Source organism: Mauremys reevesii, linkage group 2, assembly GCF_016161935.1.
Source record: "Mauremys reevesii isolate NIE-2019 linkage group 2, ASM1616193v1, whole genome shotgun sequence".
NCBI lineage: Eukaryota > Metazoa > Chordata > Testudines > Geoemydidae > Mauremys > Mauremys reevesii.
Window position 1 is genome coordinate 63,812,749 of NC_052624.1, and position 24,412 is coordinate 63,837,160.

The 24,412-nt window shown below is 40.9% G+C and overlaps 1 protein-coding gene across 3 annotated transcripts in view; it reads right to left on the reverse strand.

The window, feature by feature from the left end:
- HIBADH (3-hydroxyisobutyrate dehydrogenase) overlaps positions 1 to 24,407 on the reverse strand; it is a 144,932-nt gene extending 120,525 nt beyond the window's left edge. The window contains exons 1-2 of one of the 3 annotated variants that reach the window (XM_039523430.1): positions 24,192 to 24,407; positions 23,999 to 24,070 (exon numbers count right to left, since the gene is read on the reverse strand). Coding sequence is in view for 1 of the 3 variants with exons in the window: in XM_039523429.1 (XP_039379363.1) it covers positions 5,475 to 5,556 (82 nt within the window). In the remaining 2 variants the exon portion in view is untranslated. Of the gene's footprint in view, positions 1 to 5,474; positions 5,645 to 23,998; positions 24,071 to 24,191 lie in introns of those variants that run through there. The other 2 variants (XM_039523431.1, XM_039523429.1) reach the window with 2 other exon arrangements.
- Between the last annotated feature and the right edge of the window lie 5 nt (positions 24,408 to 24,412).

The following is a 24,412-nucleotide window of genomic DNA, read 5'->3' on the forward strand; positions in this document are numbered from 1 at the left end:
GGGCAGGTCGAAAAACATGCCGCTTCTATGCTGAGCTGCATGCAATTTTAGGGGGCTGCGCCACAACTACCCCACCCCTGACCGTGGATTCCGAGGTGGGGGTTGTAATCTCTGCCATGTCTGAGGATTATGCAGACGGGGAAGATGAAGATGAAGAAGAGGAGGACGACCTAGCAGAGAGCACACAGCACTCCGTGAGCCCCAGCAGCCAGGAGCTTTTTCTGACCCTGACGGAATTACCCTCCTCCCAAGCAACTATCCCAGACAATGACGCCATGGAAGGGACCTCTGGTGAGTGTACCTTTGCAAATAGCAAACATTGTTTTTTAAGCAAGCGTTTTTTAATGATTGATTTGCCCTGAGGACTTGGGATGCATTCGCAGACAGTATAGTTACTTAGAAAAGTTTGTTAACATGTCCGGGGATTGAGAGGAAATCCTCCAGGGACATCTCAATGAAGCGCTCCTGTAGGTACTCCAGAAGCCTTTGCAAAAGGTTTCTGGGCAAGGCAGCCTTGTTCCGCCCACCATGGTAGGACACTTTACCACGCCATGCATGTAGCAAGTAATCAGGTATCATAGCATGGCAAAGCATAGCAGCGTATGGTCCCGGTGATTGCTGGCATTCAAGAAGCATCCGTTCTTTATCTCGCTGTGTGATCCTCAGCAAAGTGATATCGTTCAGGATAACCTGGTTAAAAATCAGGAATTTAAGTAAGGGGGATGGCCATTTTCCTACTGGGTTCGTGGACTGCAGCAGCTTTAAAAAAAAAAAACTTTCCTGCATGTAGCCAAGCGGGGGGAGGGGAGGAGTGAAATGCCGATGATCTTTTTTGTGTTTGGTCACCTGCGATCTTCCCCAAGCTACCAGCCATGCAGTGGGGGGGTGGGGTGGGGGTGGGAAGGGTGTTGATTAGCAGGGAGCTAGCGTGGTATTAGCCATGCATTGGGGGGAGGGGTAAATCACTGCAGAAGCCGAAAGACAGTGGCTTACCATGGCTGCATGCAAGTTGAATTCTGATGCCTGGACCTGTGTCTGTGAGATCTGTAACTCCAGAGCTGCAGGCACTCACTATTAAGATGAAAAATGCGACCTTGTAGGGAAATCACATGTGCTATGTAAGGTGAATAGTGCTGTTCACTGTGAAAGAGTATAACCATTGTTCTGTAAAATGTATCTTTTTAAATATTTCTCTCCCTCATGCAGCTGCAAATATTTCAAGCGTCCCTCCTCCATCCCAAAGGCTAGCACAGATAAGGCGGAGGAAAAAGAAGACGAGAGATGAAATGTTCTCGGATATTATGGAAGTTACACGCAATGAAAGAGCTCATCTGAATGAGTGGAAGGACGTGGTATCAAATTACAGGAAAGATGCCAGTGAACGTGAGGACAGGAGAGACACCCGAGATGAGAGGTGGCGGCAGGAAGACCGGCAGGAAAATCAGAGGTGGCGGCAGGAAGATCAGCGGTGGCGGGATGCAACTCTGGGGCTGCTGCGTGATCAAACTGACATGCTCCGGCGTCTGGTGGAGCTTCAGGAACGGCAGCAGGATCACAGAGTGCCGCTGCAGCCCCTGTATAACCACCCTCAACCCTCACCATGTTCCACATCCTCCTCACCCAGACATGTAAGAACGCGTGGGGGGAGGCTCCGTGCACCCACCCACTCCACCCCCGTGGACAGCCCAACCAGAAGGCTGTCGTTAATGTGAAATTTTTTTAACGGCCTTCTCCATCCTTCCTATCCTCCTCCCAAACCACACCTTTCATTCTCTCCCTCTTTTTTATAATGAATTAATAAAGAATTCATGATTTTTAAACGAGAGTGACTTTATTTGCATAAGTAAGCTGTACTCGAAGGGGGAGGGTGAGTTGCTTACAGGGAATGAGTCAATCAAGAGGGTTGGGTGTTCATCAACAAACACAGCAGTCACACTGTACCCTGGCCATTGATGAAGCTCGTTTTCAAAGCTTCTCTGATGCGCACCGCTTCCTGGTGTGCTCTTCTAATCTCCCTGGTGTCTGGCTGCGTGTAATCAGCGGCCAGGTGATTTGCCTCAGCCTCCCACCCCGCCACAAAGGTCTCCCCCTTACTCTCACAGAGATTGTGGAGAATACAGCAAGCAGCAATAACATAGGGGACATTGGTTTGGCTGAGGTCTGTGCGAGTCAGTAATGTCCGCCAGCACGCCTTTAAACGGCCAAATGCACATTCCACCACCATTCTGCACTTGCTCAGCCTGTAATTGAACAGATCCTGACCACTGTCCAGGCTGCCTGTGTATGGCTTCATGAGCCATGGCATCAAGGGGTAGGCTGGGTCCCCCAGGATAACGACAGGCATTTCAACATCCCCAACTGTTGTTTTCTGGTCTGGAAAGTAATTCCCTTGCTGCAGCCGTTTAAACAGAGTAGTGCTTCTGAATACGCGAGCGTCATGAACCCTCCCTGGCCATCCCACGTGGATGTTGGTGAAACGTCCCTTGTGATCCACCAGTGCTTGCAGCACCATTGAAAAGTACCCCTTCCGGTTTACGTACTGGGTGCCCTGGCGCTGCGGTGCCAAGATAGGGATATGGGTTCCATCTATCGCCCCCCCACAGTTAGGGAATCCCAGTGCAGCAAAGCCATCCACTATGGCCTGCACGTTTCCCAGAGTCACAACCTTTCGTAGCAGCAGCTTAGTGATTGCTTTGGCTACTTGCATCACAGCAGCCCCCACAGTAGATTTTCCAACTCCAAATTGATTCCCGACTGACCGGTAGCTGTCTGGCGTTGCAAGCTTCCACAGGGCTATCGCCACTCGCTTCTCTACTGTGAGGGCTGCTCTCATCTTGGTATTATGGCGTTTCAGGGCAGGGGCAAGCAAGTCACAAAGTTCCATGAAAGTGCCCTTATGCATGCGAAAGTTTCGCAGCCACTGGGAATCGTCCCACACCTGCAACACAATGCGGTCCCACCAGTCAGTGCTTGTTTCCCGGGCCCAAAATCGGCGTTCAATGGATAGAATCTGCCCCATTACCATCAGGATCTGCAACGCTCCGGGGCCCGCGGTTTGAGAGAATTCTGTGTCTACGTCCTCATCACTGTCATCGCCGCGCTGCCGTATCCGCCTCCTCCTCGCCTCGGTTTGAAGGTCCTGGTTCACTATATACTGCACGAGTGCGAGGTGTTTAAAACATCCACGATTGCAGTATTGAGCTGAGCAGGGTCCATGCTTGCTGTGCTATGGCGTCTGCACAGTTCACCAAGCAAAAAAGGCGCGAAACGGTTGTGTGCTGCTTTCAGGGAGGGAGGGAGGGGTGAGGCTGTACCCAGAACCACCCGCGACAATGATTTTTGCCCCATCAGGCACTGGGATCTCAACCCGGAAATGCCAAGGGGCGGGGAGGCTGCGGGAACTATGGGATAGCTACGGGATAGCTACCCACAGTGCAACACTCCAGAAATCGACGCTAGCCTCGGACCATGGACGCACACCACCGATTTAATGTGTTTAGTGTGGCCGCGCGCACTCGATTTTATACAATCTGTTTTGCAAAACCGGTTTATGTAAATTCGGAATAATCCCGTAGTGTAGACGTACCCTTAGAGTGAAATCCTGGCTTCAGTTAAATCAGTGGAAGTTTTGCTATTGACTTCAATAGAGCCAGAATTTCATCTCAGACTGCAGTCATTGCTCTCTTGGGTCTCTATGCAAAAAATAAAGCATATATTTGCCAACCTTAAAACCTGAAGTAATGGTTTGTTCTCTCCCCTCCCCATCACAGATTAGAGATCTCAAAGAAATAATTAAAGTTACTTTGTGGTACTTCAGGAGAACTGCATTCTGGATCTCTTCTCTCTTGCATGTGTTGACAACATTCAAGCTGTCATGTTTAAGACAGTGAACAAAATCATAATGCTACTTCAAATCTTTTACAGAAACTTCTTTATGAGTAGTATAGACAGCAAGTATGAAACATAGTGACAATTACTACTGATAATATTGTGGCGAAAAACACCAGATAGACCTATTCTCTGTACCATTTGTGTATTTCATATAACTTCACTAACATATGACCAAGTGTATCCATAAATCTGTATTCCACCTGAACAACTAAAAACTTTTTTAAAAGTCAGACTCAGACCTGTGAAAAGCTTTAATGGATTGTGCTAGTGGAAGAGAGATATTAAAGTAAAACAATGCCACTAAAAGTTCATTTTAAAATAAAATTAAGGAGTCAGACATTTGTTTTCATTGATCTGTAAAATAAAATTATAAAAAGGCACTAGATGCTTAAAAAATACTTTTAAAATAATAGAGTAGTTTCAGGTGCACCCTTTGCCGAGTCCCCTGTCAAATTTTGTGGTTTTAAAGTCACATTCCCCCTTTTTTAAAAAACATACAGATATATTTCTCTTCTATTACTATGTGAGAGATCCCTAATAAACACAGGGGAAACTGACTGAGCTACACAAGGGAAACAGTAAAATTGTCTATAAAATGAAGTGCTGTCAAATGCACAAAATAAACATTAGAAAGACTGTAGAAAAAGATTCTACAATTTATTTCACTTATAGTAATCTGAGGTGTTACTTGTAGCAACACAAGGTAGAACAATTTCAAACAGAAGTATGATCTTTAAATCACCAGTGTCCCTTTAAAAGGAAAGATAGGAGACAGGGAAAAGATTATAATTTGGGCCCTAATCCTGCATATACACTTGCTTAACTTTACATTCAACTGGACTACCTCTGTGTGTAAAGTGAAGCAAATGTATGCAGTAACAGAGTCTTGAATATAAAAAAGTGCTGCTGGATTCAGCTTTGGCTCAAAAATAATGAAATATAATCACAAAGAAAGCAAAGCATGAGTACAGAATACAGGTATGAATAACAGGCTGTTTTAAGTCACTAGCTTCACATAAACTTCTGTGGGCTGTTTTAAACTCTACATATGCTATTTTAAATAAACATGTTAAAATATTTATTACACTAAGGTACTCATAAGATTAAGTAAGTATTGATATGTGCCTCATATAATTTTACAACCTGTACGGCTTTAATAGAGTGCACAATACTTGTAAAAGGTGCAAAACACAAGTGATAATCCTCTCGTGCTATGAAGCACATTTATCAGGGGTTTCAAAACCCAATGCATCTTTCATCTGAGGAATTAGAAGTTTGTCAGGGGTGGGGAGTCCTCCAACTGCACTTAAATCCCGAGTGCAGCTCCTGTGTGCCTGCAACCCCCCAACCCCACCTCCACTGTTTTCACGTGATAAGAAGTTCTAGGGCGCTGCTGTCACTCGAGTGACTCACACGCCAGTTTAGCGAGGGGGGCAGGAAGCAGCAGCTGAAGCACTTCTCTGGATGGTTCAACAAGGAGGCCTCAGCCTTTCAACGCAACTGGGCAACGATTTGCAACCCCAGCTCGCGCCGTTAAAATGTCACCAAAAACCCAAGGCAAAGAGAAGGAGGCGGGTCCTTACCCATTGCAACGCTGGCAGCACGCACCTTCCTGTGCTTGTATAACAGCCTGGCGGAGCCTCTGAGCATTAAAACTGCTGCCATGCTGCTTCCCCTAGCGCCACTCTGCGTGACCTCCGCTTCACCACCACCCCGGGCTGCCCTCTCTGCCTGTGACCGTGGGCGGGGAGGAGAGAGAGGAGACGAGTGACGGCCAGGGTAGCCAATCACAGCTTGGCCTTGGCAGCCGCACACCAATGAGAGGGGACATCCTCCTGTCGGTGACCCGCCGGGTTCGCCTCCAGACTCATGATTGACAGGGGAGCAGCCTGCCTCCCCTCGCTGCCCTAAAACCGAAGGAGAAAGGCTGGGCTGGGCTGGGCTGGGCTGTTCTGCTGGGCGGCGCCCGCTCGTGGGCAGTTGCTGCTAGAGCACCTGGGGAGAAGGCGAGGATTTCTCCATCCACCTCCGTGCCGCCTTCACTTACTTTATCCCCTCCTACTCCCATAAGGCATCCCCGCCTGCGTCTGTCTGCTTCTCTGCGCTACCTTCTGCACGTATGGCTTTAACTAGAGAGGGGGCAAGCAGAGCAGCCGCCTAGCTCCAGCGGGTGGTTAGCCAGCCAGTCTACACTTTATCCAGGTAGCCTCAACTTCGTGCAGCTGCCACGCTGACGGTATATATCTCAATACACGCACTAGTGCAACATCCTTTTTGGACTTAACTTCACAGTGCTTTAGGGTTACACACTCAGGTTTCCCTTCTCTCGCTGTGCCTGCCTCTCCCTTGCTGTGACAGCTTTTAGCTTGAATATTTCCTCTGCATGCAACCAATCAACAGAATCTTCTTGGTGTCTATAATAAACATCTCGAATTTTATCCTGCTTCTCAAAATGCCATCCTATTGTAGCCCTAGAGTTCACCACCCTGCTAGCATTTTTATACACACATCAATTACTTTGCAAATATTCTTGCATATACAATCTTACATATTACATAGCTCACGTTGTATTTTTTCCATCTAGCTGGTGGGGTCATTTCTATTGTCATAATATATAATGCATAACTGTAATGTAATATAGAATTAATTAATTAATATAAGATCTGATCCTGCACATGTGCAAGTAAATAGTCCCTTTTCTCCTGTTATATTTTGTTCTCACTGTTGAGATTAAAAAATATTTTGTTTTGAAAAGACTGTTTTGTTGTTGCTGTATTCACACCTGGTCACAGCTCCTGAAGGGAAGTTTCATGTTGCCAAACGGAGGCAGGCCTGCTGAGGAATCACAATTGGTACACAGGTTTCAGAGGAGCAGCCGTGTTAGTCTGTATCCGCAAAAAAGAACAGGAGGACTTGTGGCACCTTAGAGACTAACAAATGTATTTCAGCATAAGCTTTTGTGGGCTACAGCCCACTTCATCGGATGCATAGAATGGAACACACAGACAGGAGATATTTATACATACAGAGAACATGAAAAGGTGGAAGTATGCATACCAACTGGAAGAGTCCAATCAATTGAGATGAGCTGTCGTCAGCAGGAGAAAAAAAACCTTTGAAGTGATACTTGAGATGACCCATAGAAGGTGTGAGGACAACTTAACATAGGGAAATAGATTGAATTAGTGTAATGACCCAACCATTCCCAGTCTCTGTTTAAACCTAAGTTAATTGTATCTAATTTGCATATTAATTCGAGTTCAGCAGTCTCTCTCTGGAGTCTGTTTTTGAAGTTTTTTTGTTGCAAAATTGCCACCTTCAAGTCTGTCACTGAGTGGTTAGAGAGGTTGAAGTGTTCTCCCACTGGTTTTTGAATGTTATGATTCCTGATGTCAGATTTGTGTCCATTTATTCTTTTGCGTAGACACTCCGGTTTGGCCAATGTACATGGCAGAGGGGCATTGCTGGCACGTGATGGCATATATCATGTTGGTAGATGTGCAGGTGAATGAGCCCCTGATAGCGTGGCTGTTGTGATTAAGTCCTGTGATGGTGTCACTTGAATAGATATGTGGACAGAGCTGGCATCGGGCTTTGATGCAAGGATGGGCTCCTGAGTTAGTGTTTATGTTGTATGGTGTGCGGTTGCTGGTGAGTATTTGCTTCAGGTTGGGAGGCTGTCTGTAAGCGAGGACTGGCCTGTTTTCCAAGATCTGTGAGAGTGAGGGAACATCTTTCAGGATAGGTTGTAGAACTTTGATGATGCGCTGGAGAGGTGTTAGTTGGGGGCTGTAGGTGATGGCTAGTGGCATTCTGTTATTTTCTTTGTTGGGCCCGTCCTGTAGTAGGTGGCTTCTGGGTACTCTTCTGGCTCTGTCAAGCTGTTTTTTCACTTCAGCAGGTGGGTATTGTAGTTTTAAGAATGCTTGATATGATCTTGTAAGTGTTTATCTCTGAGAGATTGGAGCAAATACGGTTGTATCTTAAAGCTTGGCTGTAGACAATGGATCGTGTGGTGTGTCCTGGATGGAAGCTGGAGGCATGTAGGTAAGTATAGCCATCAGTGGGTTTCTGGTATAGGGTGGTGTTTATGTGACCATCGCTTATTAGCACAGTAGTGTCTAGGAAATGGACCGCTTGTGTGGATTGGTCTAGGCTGAGGTTGATGGTGGGATGAAAATTGTTAAAATCATGTTGGAATTCCTTGAGGGCTTCTTTTCCATGGGTCCAGATGATGAAGATGTCATCAATGTAGCGCAAGTAGAGTAGGGGCGTTAGAACAACGCTTCCTTAGCTCTCGTCCCCTAAGTCAGCCATAAAGATGTTGGCATACTGTGAGGTCATGCGGGTACCCATAGCAGTGCCACTGACTTGAAGGTATATATTGTCCCCAAATGTGAAATAGTTGGTACACAGGGTACTGTTGCCCAGGGACTGGGTCTAAGAGTGGGAGTATCATGGGATTCCATCCCAGGGCAGGTAAAGGGATGAGGGCTAAGAGCTGAGAGGGGAGGGGTGTACTCGGAAAGAATAGAGAGAAGTCAAAGGTGCAGCTAGGCTGGTGAAATGTGACCTGCTCCCTTTTCATCCTTCATTTTATTTCATCTTGCATTCCACATATGGGCCATTGCAGATGAAGAGGTGTAATTTTCCACTTGTCATAGTCAATGTAGATAATACTGTTTAAAATGTAATTTAATTGAGTAGAAATCCAGCATATGGCAGAATTAGTAGATCCACTAATGAACTGTATAAAACAGCTGATCCAAAATCTATTCCTACATTGATTCCATGTAGAAATCAAAGAGGCCTGCTTCATCGGTCACATTACACAGTGTAGGAACTAGAGGTAATTTGGAAATCAAGTTAAAGCATTAATAAACTGATGGGCTGACTGTTCTTGCTAAATCTTAAATTATTAGCATGCCAATATTATAATCTCAAAGAGAGGACTCCCAACTCCACCCATATTATAAACAAGATTCTGCTTTTCTTACTGTTCATCATACAGTAAGAAGTCCAGTGGGTAGATCACATTACAACACAATGAATAAGGTACTTCATACATCACATGGCAAAAATCAACCAGAATGCAGGTTTTGGATTACATCACATTTTAATTCAATTAGCACCATTGTCAGATTAACATACTAAATTAGGCAAAATTTTCATATCACCTACATATGATATTAAAAGTTAAGAATTACTAAAATAACAACAGTCTAGGAATCACTTTTTTCAGTACAAGGGTTAATTTACATGACTAGAAAGGTAGTTAAGACTGAAGCTACATTTCACTTAAAGCCAAATTTTACATCTTTTCTAAAATCTACAACAAAATAAAATTTAAAAAGTCAAATCAGTTTGAAAATTGGTAAGTCAGGTCAATAGCTAGAGAAGAGTTTGTAAAGAAAACTTTTCATAATTTGAACAAGGGGTTCCCTGGAGGAGGCACTCTAAAAACTGAGCTGTTTTCAAAATTGAAAAAGTCTTCTCATACTATTTTCACATACAGGGATAGTAACACATTAAATTTATATTTCTGGATTCCCTTTGCTGAAATCTAGTGCATAACACCAAAAAAGGTCTAACACAAGAGATATGAATATGAATTAGACCTTCTATTTGGAACTACAGACTGGAACGCTGCAGTGCTGGGGATATCACCAGATAGCATGCAGACGCCTTATGGCAACTACTGAAAGAGCTTCAGTGACAGTTCTCTTCCAAATCTAAAAGGGAATGTGGTGAGGATAGGCAAATGCTTGCTTCTCAGTGCAGAATATGAATTCAGGACCTCCCATACCACAGCACAGATGTCTACAACTTGAACTGAAGGAGTAATTCCTTTACCTGGTAACCATAGTAGCCTAATATAGAGACTAGCCCAGGGTAGGCAACCTATGGCACAGGTGCCGAAGGCGGCACGCAAGCTGATTTTCAGTGGCACTCACACTGCCCAGGTCCTGACCACCAGTCCAGGGGGCTCTGCATTTTAATTTAATTTTAAATGAAGCTTCTTAAACATTTAAAAAAACTTATTTACTTTACATACAACAATAGTTTAGTTATATATTATAGACTTATAGAAAGAGACCTTCTAAAAACGTTAAAATGTATTACTGGCATGCGGAACCTTAAATTAGAGTGAATAATTGAAAACTCGGCACACCACTTCCAAAAGGTTGCCGACCCCTGGACTAGCCACTGCAGAAGAAGACATAATACACATTGAATCATTGGACGACACTTACATAGCCACATGAAAATACCCTTTGAGTAGGCATTATGAAGTATAATTCATTCACTTTTTCAGCATAAAAACTAGGAACAGAACCCACATCTTTCATATAGCAGAACTAACTTTTACTCACTTACCCTATTTCCTCACAGATATTTTGCCAAATCTACATGCTTGGCTGTACTGTCTGTACAACAAGACTACCTTTACATATTCATCTTTACACAGAGTAGTGAGACACACAGTTGAACTGCTTAGCAAATAGTTGCACATGATGGAATTTCTGTGTAGTATATGAGGCAGAGGGCTGCAGGAAGAGAAAACATGACACTGTGGCTAAAGCAATGGAATAAGATCCAGGAGATCTGGAGCCATTCTGACTTGCTAGCATTTTACACCCCTGCAAAGCCACAGAGGATCAGGTCCAGCTATTTTTTCCTGAAAGAGCCTTTTCCTCTTTCACTGTGAAGGTTGAACAGTGCAAAGTGAAAGAGGTAATTGTGCTGTTATTTATGAATTGTGTCCTCAGTGTTCAGGGACTGGACTGCTCTCTTCCTGCATACTGCCCAGCCTGTACACTGAATGTGGGTCTGGCTCCCTGACTCATTCATTACACATTATCCAATCTGTGCACTCAGTGCCAAACTCATCATTACTGTAACTCCATAGGTGTAAATGACTGTAATGCAGCAGTGAATAAGAGAATCAATGCATGCTTATAAGAGGGCACAGTTAAGGTTACATGTGCTCATGTGCAACTCAAAGTTTGGGATTTCACGTATTTTGAGTACTGCGCAGCATTTACTAATCTTAATGCACCTCTTACATAGCTTTTGTAGAGAATATATTACAGAGATAGGCACATTAGAAATACTTTAGACTAGATTAGATTAATTAGAGTCCCTTTTCCCACACTGACCATAGGTCACCAGGCCAGGCATTCTGGAATAGCCAATTTGAGAAAGAAACTAGCAATTGCAGGACAACTACACTATGGACATAAAGAAAAAATAAGTAGGTAAATTAAGAGGCTTCTCCCCCCATCCCACCCCCCGCAAAATACCCTCTAGTGATGGTTGAACTTTTAGTAGTTTATAATAAAGTTAGCTCATTTTGTTGAAAAATATATAATTTCACTTTTAGTACAGTTTATCTTAATGTAAACTAAGCTTTCCTAGTTAATTTATTTTTATACGTTTCTAATTTCTTTGCCAAGCTAATCACATTCTTTCCACACAAAATGCAGAAAAAAGCTGTGTTAGACTCCAACATTATTTTGTTTGAAGTAAATAGCTATGAAAGCTTTCACTTGTATTAGACTCTGGAACAAGTATGTTCTCATCTATTCAACATAGCAGCAATATCTTCAAAGTCACAACTAATAGGATAGCATTTCATAAAGAGATCAGTATATGATGATTTTTGAAATTGTTCAACAGTTAAAATGTAAATGTATAATTGAAATATTTATTATGTGTATAGCATATTTCTACATATTGAAACATTTTGTCTTCCACACGTTAAATATCTGGGTGCATAACTTTCTGGGTGCATCAATAGAACTACTTGGATATTTTTAAAAATATTACAGTAAAATCTCGAGTGTCTATAAAAAGAAATTCAATAGAGATTTCAAAATATCTGTAAGTGCTAAATATATTTTCCAGAAATCAGTGATTACACTTCAAATGCATCACAAAGGGGAACTGTTAACAAGTGTGACTTTGCCAGTAGTAGGAAAATTGCCAACATTTAATTGGCTTTAAAGTTTCTGTTCCGTCAATGGTGTATTGTTTTTTAAAGGCAATAATAATAGCCTTATGATTTAGGTGTGAAGAGGGAGCTCAAAGTATCTGACTGAATGTGGCATGAAGCAACTTATTTTCTTCAACAAAATTTGCTAAAATATTGGTCACCTTAGTTTAACTGCAATGTTAATTTTGTATTATGCTGCAAGAATCTGAATAGAAACATATAAAAACATAGCTCTTATGCAGCACTTTTCATCAGTATATCTCAAACTGCTTTAACAAAGGAGGATAAGCAACATTACATCTATTTTACAGATAGTAAAACTGAGGTACTGAGAGGTGTAGTGAGTTTTCCAAGGACGCTCAGCAGGTCAATGGCAGAGGCAAGAGAACACAGGACTCCTGACTATCATTCCAGTGTCCTATTCACTAAATCACAATGCCTCACTATAACCAGTGAATAATTAATTATTGTATCATCAGTCTTTGTAAAACACTAATGGATAAATTCTGGCTAATCCTGAATGGTGCATTAGGTACAGAAGACAGTGCAGCAACCTTTTCACTGCCCCCCATCCCTTTCCCACCAGCTCAGAAAGCAAGCAAAATGCTGCCATTAGTGATCCCTGAGCTAGCTAGTAATCACAAGGGTTGGGGATACAGTCAGGATTGTGCCCACTCTAAATATCTACTGGTGTGTGGCAGCAGGTGCTGGTGGGGAGCAAATGGCTGCTCTTTTCTTAAGCAAACTAATAAGGTCAAGCATATTCTTCCTGGACCTTTCCAAGACATTCTGCCTGCATTTTCTCTGCTCAGGCAGAATTGCATGAAGAGACTGCTTGGCCACTACAGTTCAGCTTCCCAGACTAAAAACCCTCAGTAGAAATTGTCAGAGCTTGGTTGTAAGGTCCTATTCCAACCTCCCCCCACCATTGAGGTCCATGGAAGGACACCCTCCATTCCCCCCAGTGGTTTCAGTTGGAGATGAATATCTTGCTTTGTTGTCTTGCAAGTTTTTTTTTCATGCTATCATCCACAATCCAGCTATTCTAATATAGTGGAACCTACAATAGAACTTCAATAAGTGTTTTTTGTTCCTCATATACAATTTAAATATTTAGCATATATGATAAACCATAATAAATGAGAATGAAATACTCTTACAAATCAGTCACTGAGGTCTGATATTGTTAAACAATGATCATGCTACAATTTCACAGTTTATAGTTCAAACACTCTTCCATTGATCTATAATTTAATAATAAATAATAATATCAATGCATCCTTGCCAATGCTTGGTGACCTTCAATACTATGAGTTCCATGTCTTTTAATGATTTAAATGATTTTTATCCCATTAGTATATGAAGATCTTCCATGTGCCCTTTGACGCATAACCTGAGACCATATGGTACCACAGACGCTTTCCCTGGCGAGCCACGTGCCAAAGGTTTCCGATCCCTGGTGTAGATATACCTTGTGTGACTTGGGCTACTTATTTAGTCAGGGTTGGGCAGATTTTTCAGAAGTTTCCACTAGTTGGGAGTGATTAATTTTTTGAGACCTAGGGTTTTATTTCCGGGGGTGTGGGGTCTGAGTATGCATAGCTTCCATTGAATTTATCTGGAATTGTATCTGCTCAGCACTTATGAAAAATGAGGTCCTAACTATAGAGTATTTAAATTCAACATTAACTCAATTTGGTGATAGCAAGCTGGAATGGATGCAGCAGTAAATTTGAGGTTTTAGTTAGAAGAGAACTGGTAGCCAGGACTACTGAATTCTATTCCTTGCTCTAACACTTAACCTCTCACTTCCTCTGTATACTTACCTAACTTGTATAGTTTCCTTACATGAGTACGTCTACACTGCAGTTCGGGTCATATAGTCTAATCCCCTGCCAAGATGCAGGATTTATTGGGTCTGAACCATCCAAGAAAGATTGCTATCCAGCCTCCTTTTGGAAACCTCCAGAATTGACAGACATACACTAGCTCTACTCAAGCTGGCATACTAAAAATAGCAATGTAGTCAGGGAGTAACATATGTGGCAGCTTGAGCTAGCTGCCCAAGTCTACACCCAGAGGGTCAAACGGGTTTGTCCTTGGGTAACTAGCCTGAGTTACTGCCCATGCTGCCGTAGGCTACATGGCTATTTTTAGCACTCCTAGCTGCACAGTAGACATACCTCAATGTTTGTAAAGTATTTTGAGATCCCAAATGAAAGGCACTTTATCAATGCAAAGCAGTTTCTATAAATATTATACTGTAAAATTCAGGAATTTCAGAGTTTGGGATTGTTTTAGTTTTCCACAATGTGCATATTTTTCAAATAAGATAATAAAATAATAATAATAAAAATAGTAATACAAATTGATGTATTTTTGCACCTAGTATTATACAAAAAGTGCAGCTCATTTGCATTGATGTATTTTTTGCTTAGTTGTGTGACACATGATTGCTCAATGGTGTGTAATCAAGTACTTATCAACACTCCTGTATGTAATACATACATACTAGGAGGCAAAATTAAAGCTTTTGTGGGAACCCTACTTCTGAAATTCCTGGGAGTTAAAAGATTAGAATCTCAATGTCAATGTTGCATTTATACAGTGTTTGCATTAATGCTTACCGTAGTCCTATTTTGTTAGATATTTTTTCTGTTATATACAATTCTGTTGCTGTTTAGTTGGACATCTGAGGACATGCCAGACTGCATAGTATATGTCATCTGTGTTTATATTGAGTTCAACAAAGCCAAGTGTTAGTTTTCTTCTTGTCTGAGAGTAATTACATTAGGGCTCATAACCTTGAACTTAGGGATGGAATTTTCAAAAGAGTCAAAAGGGGCTAGGCATCAAATGAGATTTGGTCACCTAACTCCCTTAGGTTCCTTTGAAAATCCCACTCTAAAAAGAGAAAAACATACAGAGTAGTAAAGATAGAAATCTTGGGAGGAAGAAAGAGAACTCCAATCCCAGACTTTTCCAAGGTAGACATGTAAGGGGATGGTGCTGGAGTACTGGCTGTGAGAAACTTCAGTCACACCAGTTCTGGGGCTCTCCTCGTGAGAATAGCTGGGCCACTAGCAGCAGAGCTACTCCACTACCAGAATTCGCAAGACATCACAATATGGGAAGTTGTGTGTACTGCAGCCTAAGAAACTTCAGGTTCTGTTCCACTTTTATGTTGTAACTGAAGAATATCTCAACTGACTTCAATGGATTTTGGATCAGACTCTTTACGCTGCTCATTTTCAGATGCTAGTCTGTACACTAACAAGAGACAAGAGTAAGGCCCACAGACTAGCCCTACTCTACATCACTTAGGAATCTAACGTAGAGGGTAATTTTATTTTGGGTGAAGAGAGGGGTTCCTGGGAAAGCAATTAAAGATGAAAACAAAACAATATATGTATATATATAGGTACATAAACAGAAGTACTCATAAGTGTTTTAAGTTTTCAACCATTTTATTTTCATCATTAAGACATGCAACATGTTACATATTAAAATGTGCTGATTTATGTCAGAATGTGATGAGGTTCTGTGGCCTGCAATGTGCAGGAGGTCAGACTAGATGATCATGATGATGCCGTCTAGCCTTAAAGTCTATGAGAACTGCAATAACCAAAGGCCACACAATGCACATCTGTTGATTATGAGATACTGAGATACAGTTAAAAAAAAAAAAAAAAGAGGTGTTACAAAAAAAGAAAGCAACAGAGAAAAGCTGATCTCAAACTTAGATGGGCCAAAAGAGGATGGGATAATCTTCACTGCACATGAAAATATGTATCAATATAAAACATATTTATAATTTTATAAATAATACTGAATATATCTTTCCAAAACTGTTAACCCCCACCACTCTGATCAAAGCCCAAACTGCTCCCACTTGGATATACAAAAGGGATTTAATACACAAATTTGGCAATGCCTCAGTCCTCGCTTTTGTCTTTGTCTACAAAAATGCATAACAATGCATTCTGTCAAATTGGAAACATTTTCTTCATTAGGTACTGCTCTTAGCAAAATCTTGAATCATCTTAACATAGGGGCTGATTCTAGTTGCATTGAAATCAATGGGAATTGTATAAGGCCCACGGGAAAGAAAAAGACCTCCATCACTAACGGGCTGTCTGACCTAAAGGAGTCGGTATCCATGAACGAATGGAGCCTACTGTAGTATACGAAAATAATTAACTAACTTTGAATGCAGGGACATTTTTAATGAAGTAACATAACTCAGCACAGAAGAATCAACTTCTGAAGACTACTGTCTACTCTTGGATACAGACTTCAGAATTAGGGCTTGATCCTGAATTCTTTATGCACCCAGCCCCCATTGGGTTTAAGTCCTTTGCAGTTTGGGGTGTGTTTGGAACACAGGACTCATTGACTTCAATGGGAGCAGAATAGGGCATTAAGCCCTTCACTAGAAAAAAAAAATCTATTGTTGTATTTTCACTTAACCATCACTGAAGTCAGTGTATATCAATATACTCTCTGTTCCACAGAAAGACAAAACTGCTCAATTATTTTAATATTTATTGTCTCAAAGTATTTTGAATTAAAATTTTATACAAAGTTCTGTAGTTTGCAAATATATAGGGCAATTAGGTACAGATATTTATTTTAACAAACTTCTGTCACATCCTACTAATTAAAGAGGAAGAATACACTTTGATGTTTAAATATTCTAAATATATAGCACACTTGTTTCATTTGAACATATTACCTTGAAGCAACATTAACTCTGAAGTGTTTTTCTCATTCATTTTGTGGTGTCTGTATTCTGTGTTAGCTCTTGCGGACCATTTCTGTAGGTTAACAAAACTTAAAGAAAGTAAAGTCACCTGCAACTAAAGGCAAAAAAAAAAATATTGGAGAGGCTATTAGAGAATAATACTCTTTGAGGGGCTAACTTTCATAGGCTTTGTAGCTTCTTCTAACTCAAGAACTGGTGGCACATGTTTCCCCACTGCCGTTTGTGGTACTACTGCAACTAAGAGCAATGCCACTGGGGAACTGGCCATCAAAACAATATAGTCACCTCTTAAAGATCAGCATGATGTAAGTGTTGCTATAAAGAATCATTGGTCCAAAGCAATGTCTTGCTTTTTCCACAACCACTTGGAAAGGACAAAGTATTTATTTACACTACTCCAACCTCATTGACATTAACAAGAGATTTGGTCCTTACCATCTGAGATGATGATAAATTAACAACTACATACAAAGGCACTGAGCATTATTCTATCAGTCAACCATTTAAATCCAGAAAAAAGAATAATCTATTTGTAAAATTAAATGTGGGTAGATTTTGAACTCACTTAATATGGACTTACACCAGTGTATCATCAATACAATTAACGGAATTAATGAAATATTATTTAAATCAGAATCTGTCTTACTGAATCTGCCTATCCACACTTGACCAACTCTAGTGACAGGTAACACAAGAAAAACAATCCTGATACATTTCCAAAATCCAGAGTTTCTTAGTTCCCCCTTTCCTTTTTTTTTTAAATAGCAGACTGGACTTTCTGCACCCCTTCATGTACACTGACTGAAGCCTTGATTCACAAATGAGAAGACCAACTGGTTTGAAATATGTATACTTTTGTATTTTTTTTTTTTGCACCAGAACTACATCATCCTCAATGCACATAAACCATCATTGGTTTACTACATTTAAAAATGATCATAAATTTCATATTATAAGTGGTGTAATACAATCCTACTATCATTTTATCAGATAAAAGAGAGAGACAACATTGTTTGTTACAGCCTACAGAGATGTAACAAATCTAGAGAATGCCAGCCTTGTCCAAGATGTATTCCAGTTCTCTAAATTTAATCTATTTCCCAATAAACAAACACTTTGAGGTCAGGAGATCATACTTGTTCAGCTGTTCTCCATAAGCACTTTTGGAAATAAACTTTCATACCATCACTGATTATATTTCATGCTACTTAATAATACTATGAGCCAAGTGTAATGGTGATCTAAATGGTGGTTTAAGTTACACACTGGGTGTTGTAGGATGGTCAAAAACACATATAAGTAGCAAAATAGTGTAGGACTACAGGCATTCAGTGGGGAAAGTTTCTTCCTAATCTTCATCAGTTTAGGGCAGTGGTTTTCAACCTTTTTTCATTTGCAGACTCCTAAAAAATTTTGAGCAGCAGTGCAGATCCTGAGGGTAACAACAAGCTTTCATGGCCCCCTTAGACATAGTCAGGGTTCCATGGACCACATGTTGAAAACCACTGAGTTAGGGGTTGGGCATTATGCCCTGATCCATAAGAGTTGATATCCCTTCCAAAGCTCTTGGGCTTTTGGTTTGTTTTAGCCTTCACTATTGTAACTTACAATATATGATATGCCACATGTGATTTATTTGTATCTGAATATAAAAGATTGGCCTTTTGGGAGTGTAGCTTCTCATTAATGTCAGATAGAATACAGGAAGACACAAGGCTGGTGAAAGCAGTAAATCTACCATACCATATAAAGTATACAGTAAAAATACTTGTTTTATATTTGTTAAAATTTAAATAGCACCTACTCAATGGTCATTTACATGCACTTATCTGTGTGCCAGTAGGAGGTGTGCTAAAAGTAGAAAACACCATAAATAAGAAATTAAACACTCCCCCAGACCTGGGTCTCCAGTGAACATATATTAATGATACCCCAGAGAGCAAAGACTCAGTGTGTGCTAGCATTTACTTCATTATTTGGATTTATTAAAAACATTCCTTTTCACTTTAACAATACAGTAATCCAACTGTGAAATAACAGCAATTCAAATGTGGTCATTTACAGAAATGTGGTTTCTTATGCCCATTGTACAGTGCAAAGCTGCCAAGTCTCACACCTTAGGAGTAAACTCTCTCTTTCTTTCTCATACACACATGCACGCACACACAGACAAAATTAACATGTCTGCTCTCACCTATACCTTTATGGGAAAAGTCACAAATTTAATCAATCTCACTCATACAGATTTAAAAATCCTGGCAGCTTTTGAATAGCTTTTCTTCATCAATTCCAATTAAGTGCTGGAAAAGAAATCCAAAGTACACATACCGAAACCTTCTCCTTAATAAGGAATGTTAGCAATATGTGATTTCTAATATGTTCCAAAGGGGTGCCTCCCAATCTTTTTTGAAGGTGAAGTCTGTAAGCACTTTAGTTAGACTTTTTAATGTTCAGAAATGAAACATTGTCAGCAATGAAAGAATATTATTTGTAACTATGTGACTGATTCACAATAATGTAACTATTAGTTTTCTGTAAAATGATCTTCGATACAGGAGTTAATTAGAAGGTATACCTTACAACATAACTAGAAAGAGTTCCTGCTTTAGTGATTGATATACATCTTTTACATTTCATAGCAGCTCCAGGCTTTTTACGGGGGTTGGAGTATGGGTAGGATTACAACTAAGTGGAATCATTGGAACCTACACAAATCAATGCCAAACGTCATCAGTAGCACTAAATCATGCCCTTATACTATTTAGCCACAATATACAGTACCCTTTCTTGGGTACTAATAATTAGAAGTATATAGTTTGTTTGCAATGTGTATAAAGCAGAGAGGAGCCTGAATGGAAAAGTTCAGATCTAGATCAAAGCCTGAAGCCTCCGATGGTTTTGGTTCATTCTGTGCTGGAGACAGGGATCAAACAAGACTTTTAGACTGGACCTGAATCCAGATTCAGATTTACCCAAGGTTACAGTTTTGTTTGGGCCCCATCTCTAATTTCCAGGCATCAAATTATTAAAGGAGCTCTTTTTTTTTTTTTTAAAAGAAACTGAGTAGGAAGGTGAATCCCTTCCTTTTGTTCCCATTAGTAGTGTTGGTACTGCAGCAGTATCTTCATATTGTTGTGAAAAGGTCACCCTGCAAAGATACCTGTACGAATGAGTGGTTTTAATCCTGCCAGACATTAGGGCGTCCTCATCAGAAATATTTTTTCAACAGTTAACCTTTTTGGAAAGTTCATATTACTGATAACGATTGCATTATCCTAAAAGATTTCCAAATTTTACCATCTTTACTTTATCTGCTGGAGGACCTATTATTAGAAGTGGAGATATTTGTATTTGAAACAATGCAGAAGTAAGAAATGACAGCAGTGCACTGATAGGCCATGAAGGCAGTAGCCTGGAAGCAATCTTGGGGCTGTTATTTATTAGGTACATGAATACGAGGCATGATTCTGAGCTAGTACACTGAAAGGAATTGGTCTTTATGGGTATTTCTATACCGCAGCTAAATACTCACGGATGGACAGTGTCAGCTTACTCAGGGTTTCAGGGCTTGTGCTGCGGGTCTAAAAATAGCAATGTAGGTGTTTGGGCTCAGGCTGGTGCCAGGGCTCTGAGACCTGGTAATGGGGGAGGGTCTCAGAGCCTGGTTCCAGCCTGATCACAAACTCATACACTGCTATTTTTAGCCCTGCAATGCAAGCCTCTCAAGCACTTTGAGATTCACTGCAGTGGTGCTGCTTTTTTTTTTTTTCCTGTGTCAACTCCCCAAATTGGTTTGCTCATTAAATGACTTCTCATTAAAATATATCCTGCAAAGAATGTTTTTATATTTTCTAATGATACTGACTGAGAACATACTCATATTTTTCATCAGACACTCTCTGTGCTTTTGGGAATAGTAAGTGATATCCACACACAGAAGAGTCCCTACACCAAGAACTCTCAATCTGCCACAAACTTGCTCTGTAACCTTTGAGCAGTCACTTAAATTCTCTATTCTTCACCTACCCCACTCAGAGGCTGTGCTGATTCCCTCTTGGCCAACGATGCCTAGCTTAAATACTCTATGTAAGTGCTCAATATGATTAAGAAGCATAGGGATATTTCATTGAATTTTGATCTTCAGATCCAAGGTTTGGATTCACACCCATTTGTATCTTCCTAAATTGCTCTATACTACTCTGTGCAACTCATAATTCAAACACAATAAACGGTGGTTTCATCCCATTTCTAAGTATACATTCAGTACCCAAACCTGGGTAATTAAGTTGGGTGCTTAAATCAATCACGTTTAAAAAAGTGTCTAACTTCTGTGCATCAGATTTCTAACTTACTTCTTGGACAGACATTTATGAGAAATAATTGATTATTTGTACAGAACTTTAAAGATGAAAATTATTATTTGATTTAGAAAATGAAACTAACAATCTCCCTGTGAAAGCTGCATGGCATGAAATATTTCTTTGGATGCTATACAAGAACATGATCACACCTCATGTTGCTCTGAGATCATTAAACATTCTTCATTTAATCTTAATCAGATCCAAAATACACCCTTTCCATTTTTACAACTGGGAATGGGCACTCTGTTGAAGTATTTCTATGTGATATACATTTTTGTAAACTCACTTGTCTTTGGTATCTTTTTGGTTCCTTGATAGCCCTTTACATTAAGAACAGAGACTAAGATGCTACAATCTCTGATAAAATTCTGATTTGGCAATCTAGTGTTCTCTTAACTCTTACATTTCCCTCTGTGACTATTTCTGGGCTTGTAAAATAAGGCACAGAGATGAACAGGAGGTAAAATGAATGAGTGACAAAGAGTTTATGTGAGTCACATTAATATATATTTATTCCTATTTGTCTTTTCACATTCTAATATCCACACAAGTAACAAAAGAGTTCTTCCCACTTTGTGGTCAGCTTCAGGAAGAATATACTGACAAGTCAATTTATCTTGACAAAGATAAAGTTGGCTTATTATTTTAGACATTCCTAATGTGCCTACTTCTGTAATATTTAAGCACGTGATCCAAAATTAAGAGATGTCCAAAAAATGTCATTTAAGGATGATCTCTGCCCCCACTTACTACAACTGCTGTTACTTAGAAGAAATTCAAATAAAAACTTTTTTCTTTAGTCCTTTTACTTTCTCTTTATCATCTGTCCATAAAGATGTTTCATAGCAATAGGTCTTTTCTTGTTTAGTACTTTTAAGAGTGATTGAGTGAAATCTCCTTGAAGCTGGTGACCATGACAGCCACCCTTCATTCAGGATAAATGTAAGAAGCAGTTAAACTCCTTTTGAAGTAAGATATCTGAAACAATAGGATCCCCACCCAAAACACAGGCCATGTGCAAGGCCAGTCAGGAACTGAGCTATGGGGGCAGAGGGATTTCTCTGGGTATTGCTTGATTGAAGTGTGCATGTTATCTGAGAGCAGCCAGAGACAGAGCAGAAAGTAAGTAAGTAAAGCAATGATAATTTGGCCCTGAAAAAATTGGACAGAGGTCTTTTTGGGCATAGTGCTAGCTGGAAAGAGGTGTGGAAGTGGCCAAAAAGCTGCTGTTTGATTCCTGTGTTCAGGATTCCATGTCTTTCCACGACCTCCATGACTCCTGAAGCTGCTCAGATGGCCCCTGGGACAGCCACACCAGTGGCTGCTGGAGCTGCCACGATGAAAGCCACACCAGCAGCTGTTCTGGCGGCCCCCAGCAGCAGTCCTGGGGTGGCTGGAGGAGTCACGGTCCACAGCCCCAGCTAGCAGTCCCTGGCTGGCTGGCCAATGCAGCCATGGGCCGCAGCCATAGGCATCGGTCTCTGGCCGGCCAGAGCAGCCATGGTCCACGGACCCAGGCAGTGGTCCCTGGATGGCTGGAGCAGCCGCAGTTCACGGGTGGCCCCTCCCCCAGCAGCAGCCCATGTCCCTTCAGCAGCGGCCCCCTGTACCTCCCTGCAGTGGTCTCCCCACAGGTATTTTTAGTAAAAGTCATGGACAGGTCAAAGGCTGTGAATTTTTGTTTATTGCACATGACCTGTCCATGACTTTTACTAAAAATACCCATGACTAAATCGTAGCCTTAGTCGTGATTTAGCACACCCATTACATTCCCAAAAAAACCAGTAGTATGAGTACAAGAATACAAAATGAAAGCAAAATTATTTTCATCAACTCCCCAGTGCTGACTGTACAACTTATACTATATTAGGGACCTACCAAATTCACAGGTCATTTTGGTCAATTTCATGGTCATAAGATTTTAAAATCTTAAATTTCATGATTTCCCATATTTAAATCTGAAATTTCATGGTGTTGTAACTGTAGGAATCCTGACCCAAAAGCTGGTTGTGGGGGTGGTTGCAAAATTATTATAGGGGGGTTGCGGTACTGCCACCCTTACTTCTGTGCTGCTACTGGCAGCAACGCTGCCTTCAGAGCTTGGAGAGCAGTGGCTGCTGGATGGGAGCCCAGCTCTGAAGGCAGTGCCACCACCAGCAGCAGTGCAGAAGTAAGGATGGCATGGTATGATATTGCTACCCTTACTACTGCGCTCCTGCCTTCAGAGCTGGCCCTCATCATCAGCCACCACTGTCTGGCTACTCAGCTCTGAAGGCAGTGCAGAAGTGAGGGTGACAATACTATAAACACCTTGTGACCCCACCCTCCCACGGCTCCCCTTTGGATTGGAACCCTGGGTTGGATAAATGCTACACAAAAGACTTTTAACCTATACTATACACATTTCAAGGGAGAGACCAGATTTCATAGTCTGTGGCACGTTTTTCACAGTGGTGAATTTGGTAGGGCCCTAACTATATTACTTCAGATCAGTATATATAGTAACTTCAGATCACAAAAAAACAGTGAAACAAGAGGCTGCTACATCTCACATCCTAAAGAGCAGTGTAGAAATGGATGATAAAGGTAAAGCAAAAATAACTCTCCCCATTTCTTTAGAAATAAATATTTATTGGTTTTCTGATTAACATACAAGCTAGCTTCATTCTCTACTCTAACAAATTCACTTGTGCTTACACGAGAAAGATTATTGCATGCTCTCTTCCTTTGCCTGGTGAACTGATCTCAAAGTAAAATGTACACACTGCTTTTGAAAAGCTTACTGTATTATATAACTAAATATAAATATAAATATAAATATCAGTCATTTAAATATTAAATTGCAGTAGAAATAAAACACTATTTTTGTAATTTGTTGCTCAAAAAGAGTACAGTGAAATGCTTTATCACTTGAAATATAAATGAATATAATCAATTGTAGCTATGTTTCTGTCAGATCTAATCATTAACGAGTTATAACCTTACCAAAAAGGTAAATCTGGTTCCTCGAGGACTAGTACGACTTCATGCCTCTGTCATGTACTTCCTTCACAATAACTATCACAGGGAGAGAATACAGGAGTACATTCAGGGTAAAGGAAGTTTTGAGGAAGAAGAGGTTTCCCTGTACTGAACAAGATTCATTAGGCAGATGATGATTTCTCATCAGTTTTCTTACCCAATCAATCCCTTTTTCGTTCTGGTAAATCACCCAGCAAGGGGCTTTATAGCCTAGGACTTTGAATCCAACTCGGACAGGACTGAGTGGCTCACTGGGCTAGATCTTCAGCTGGAATAGCCATTGACCTTAGTGGAGACTGCCAATTGGTACCACCCGTGTTTAGGGGGGAGACGCGAGTGCTCTGGGGCCAGGTGTCGGGCTGGGGAGGGTGTATGGGA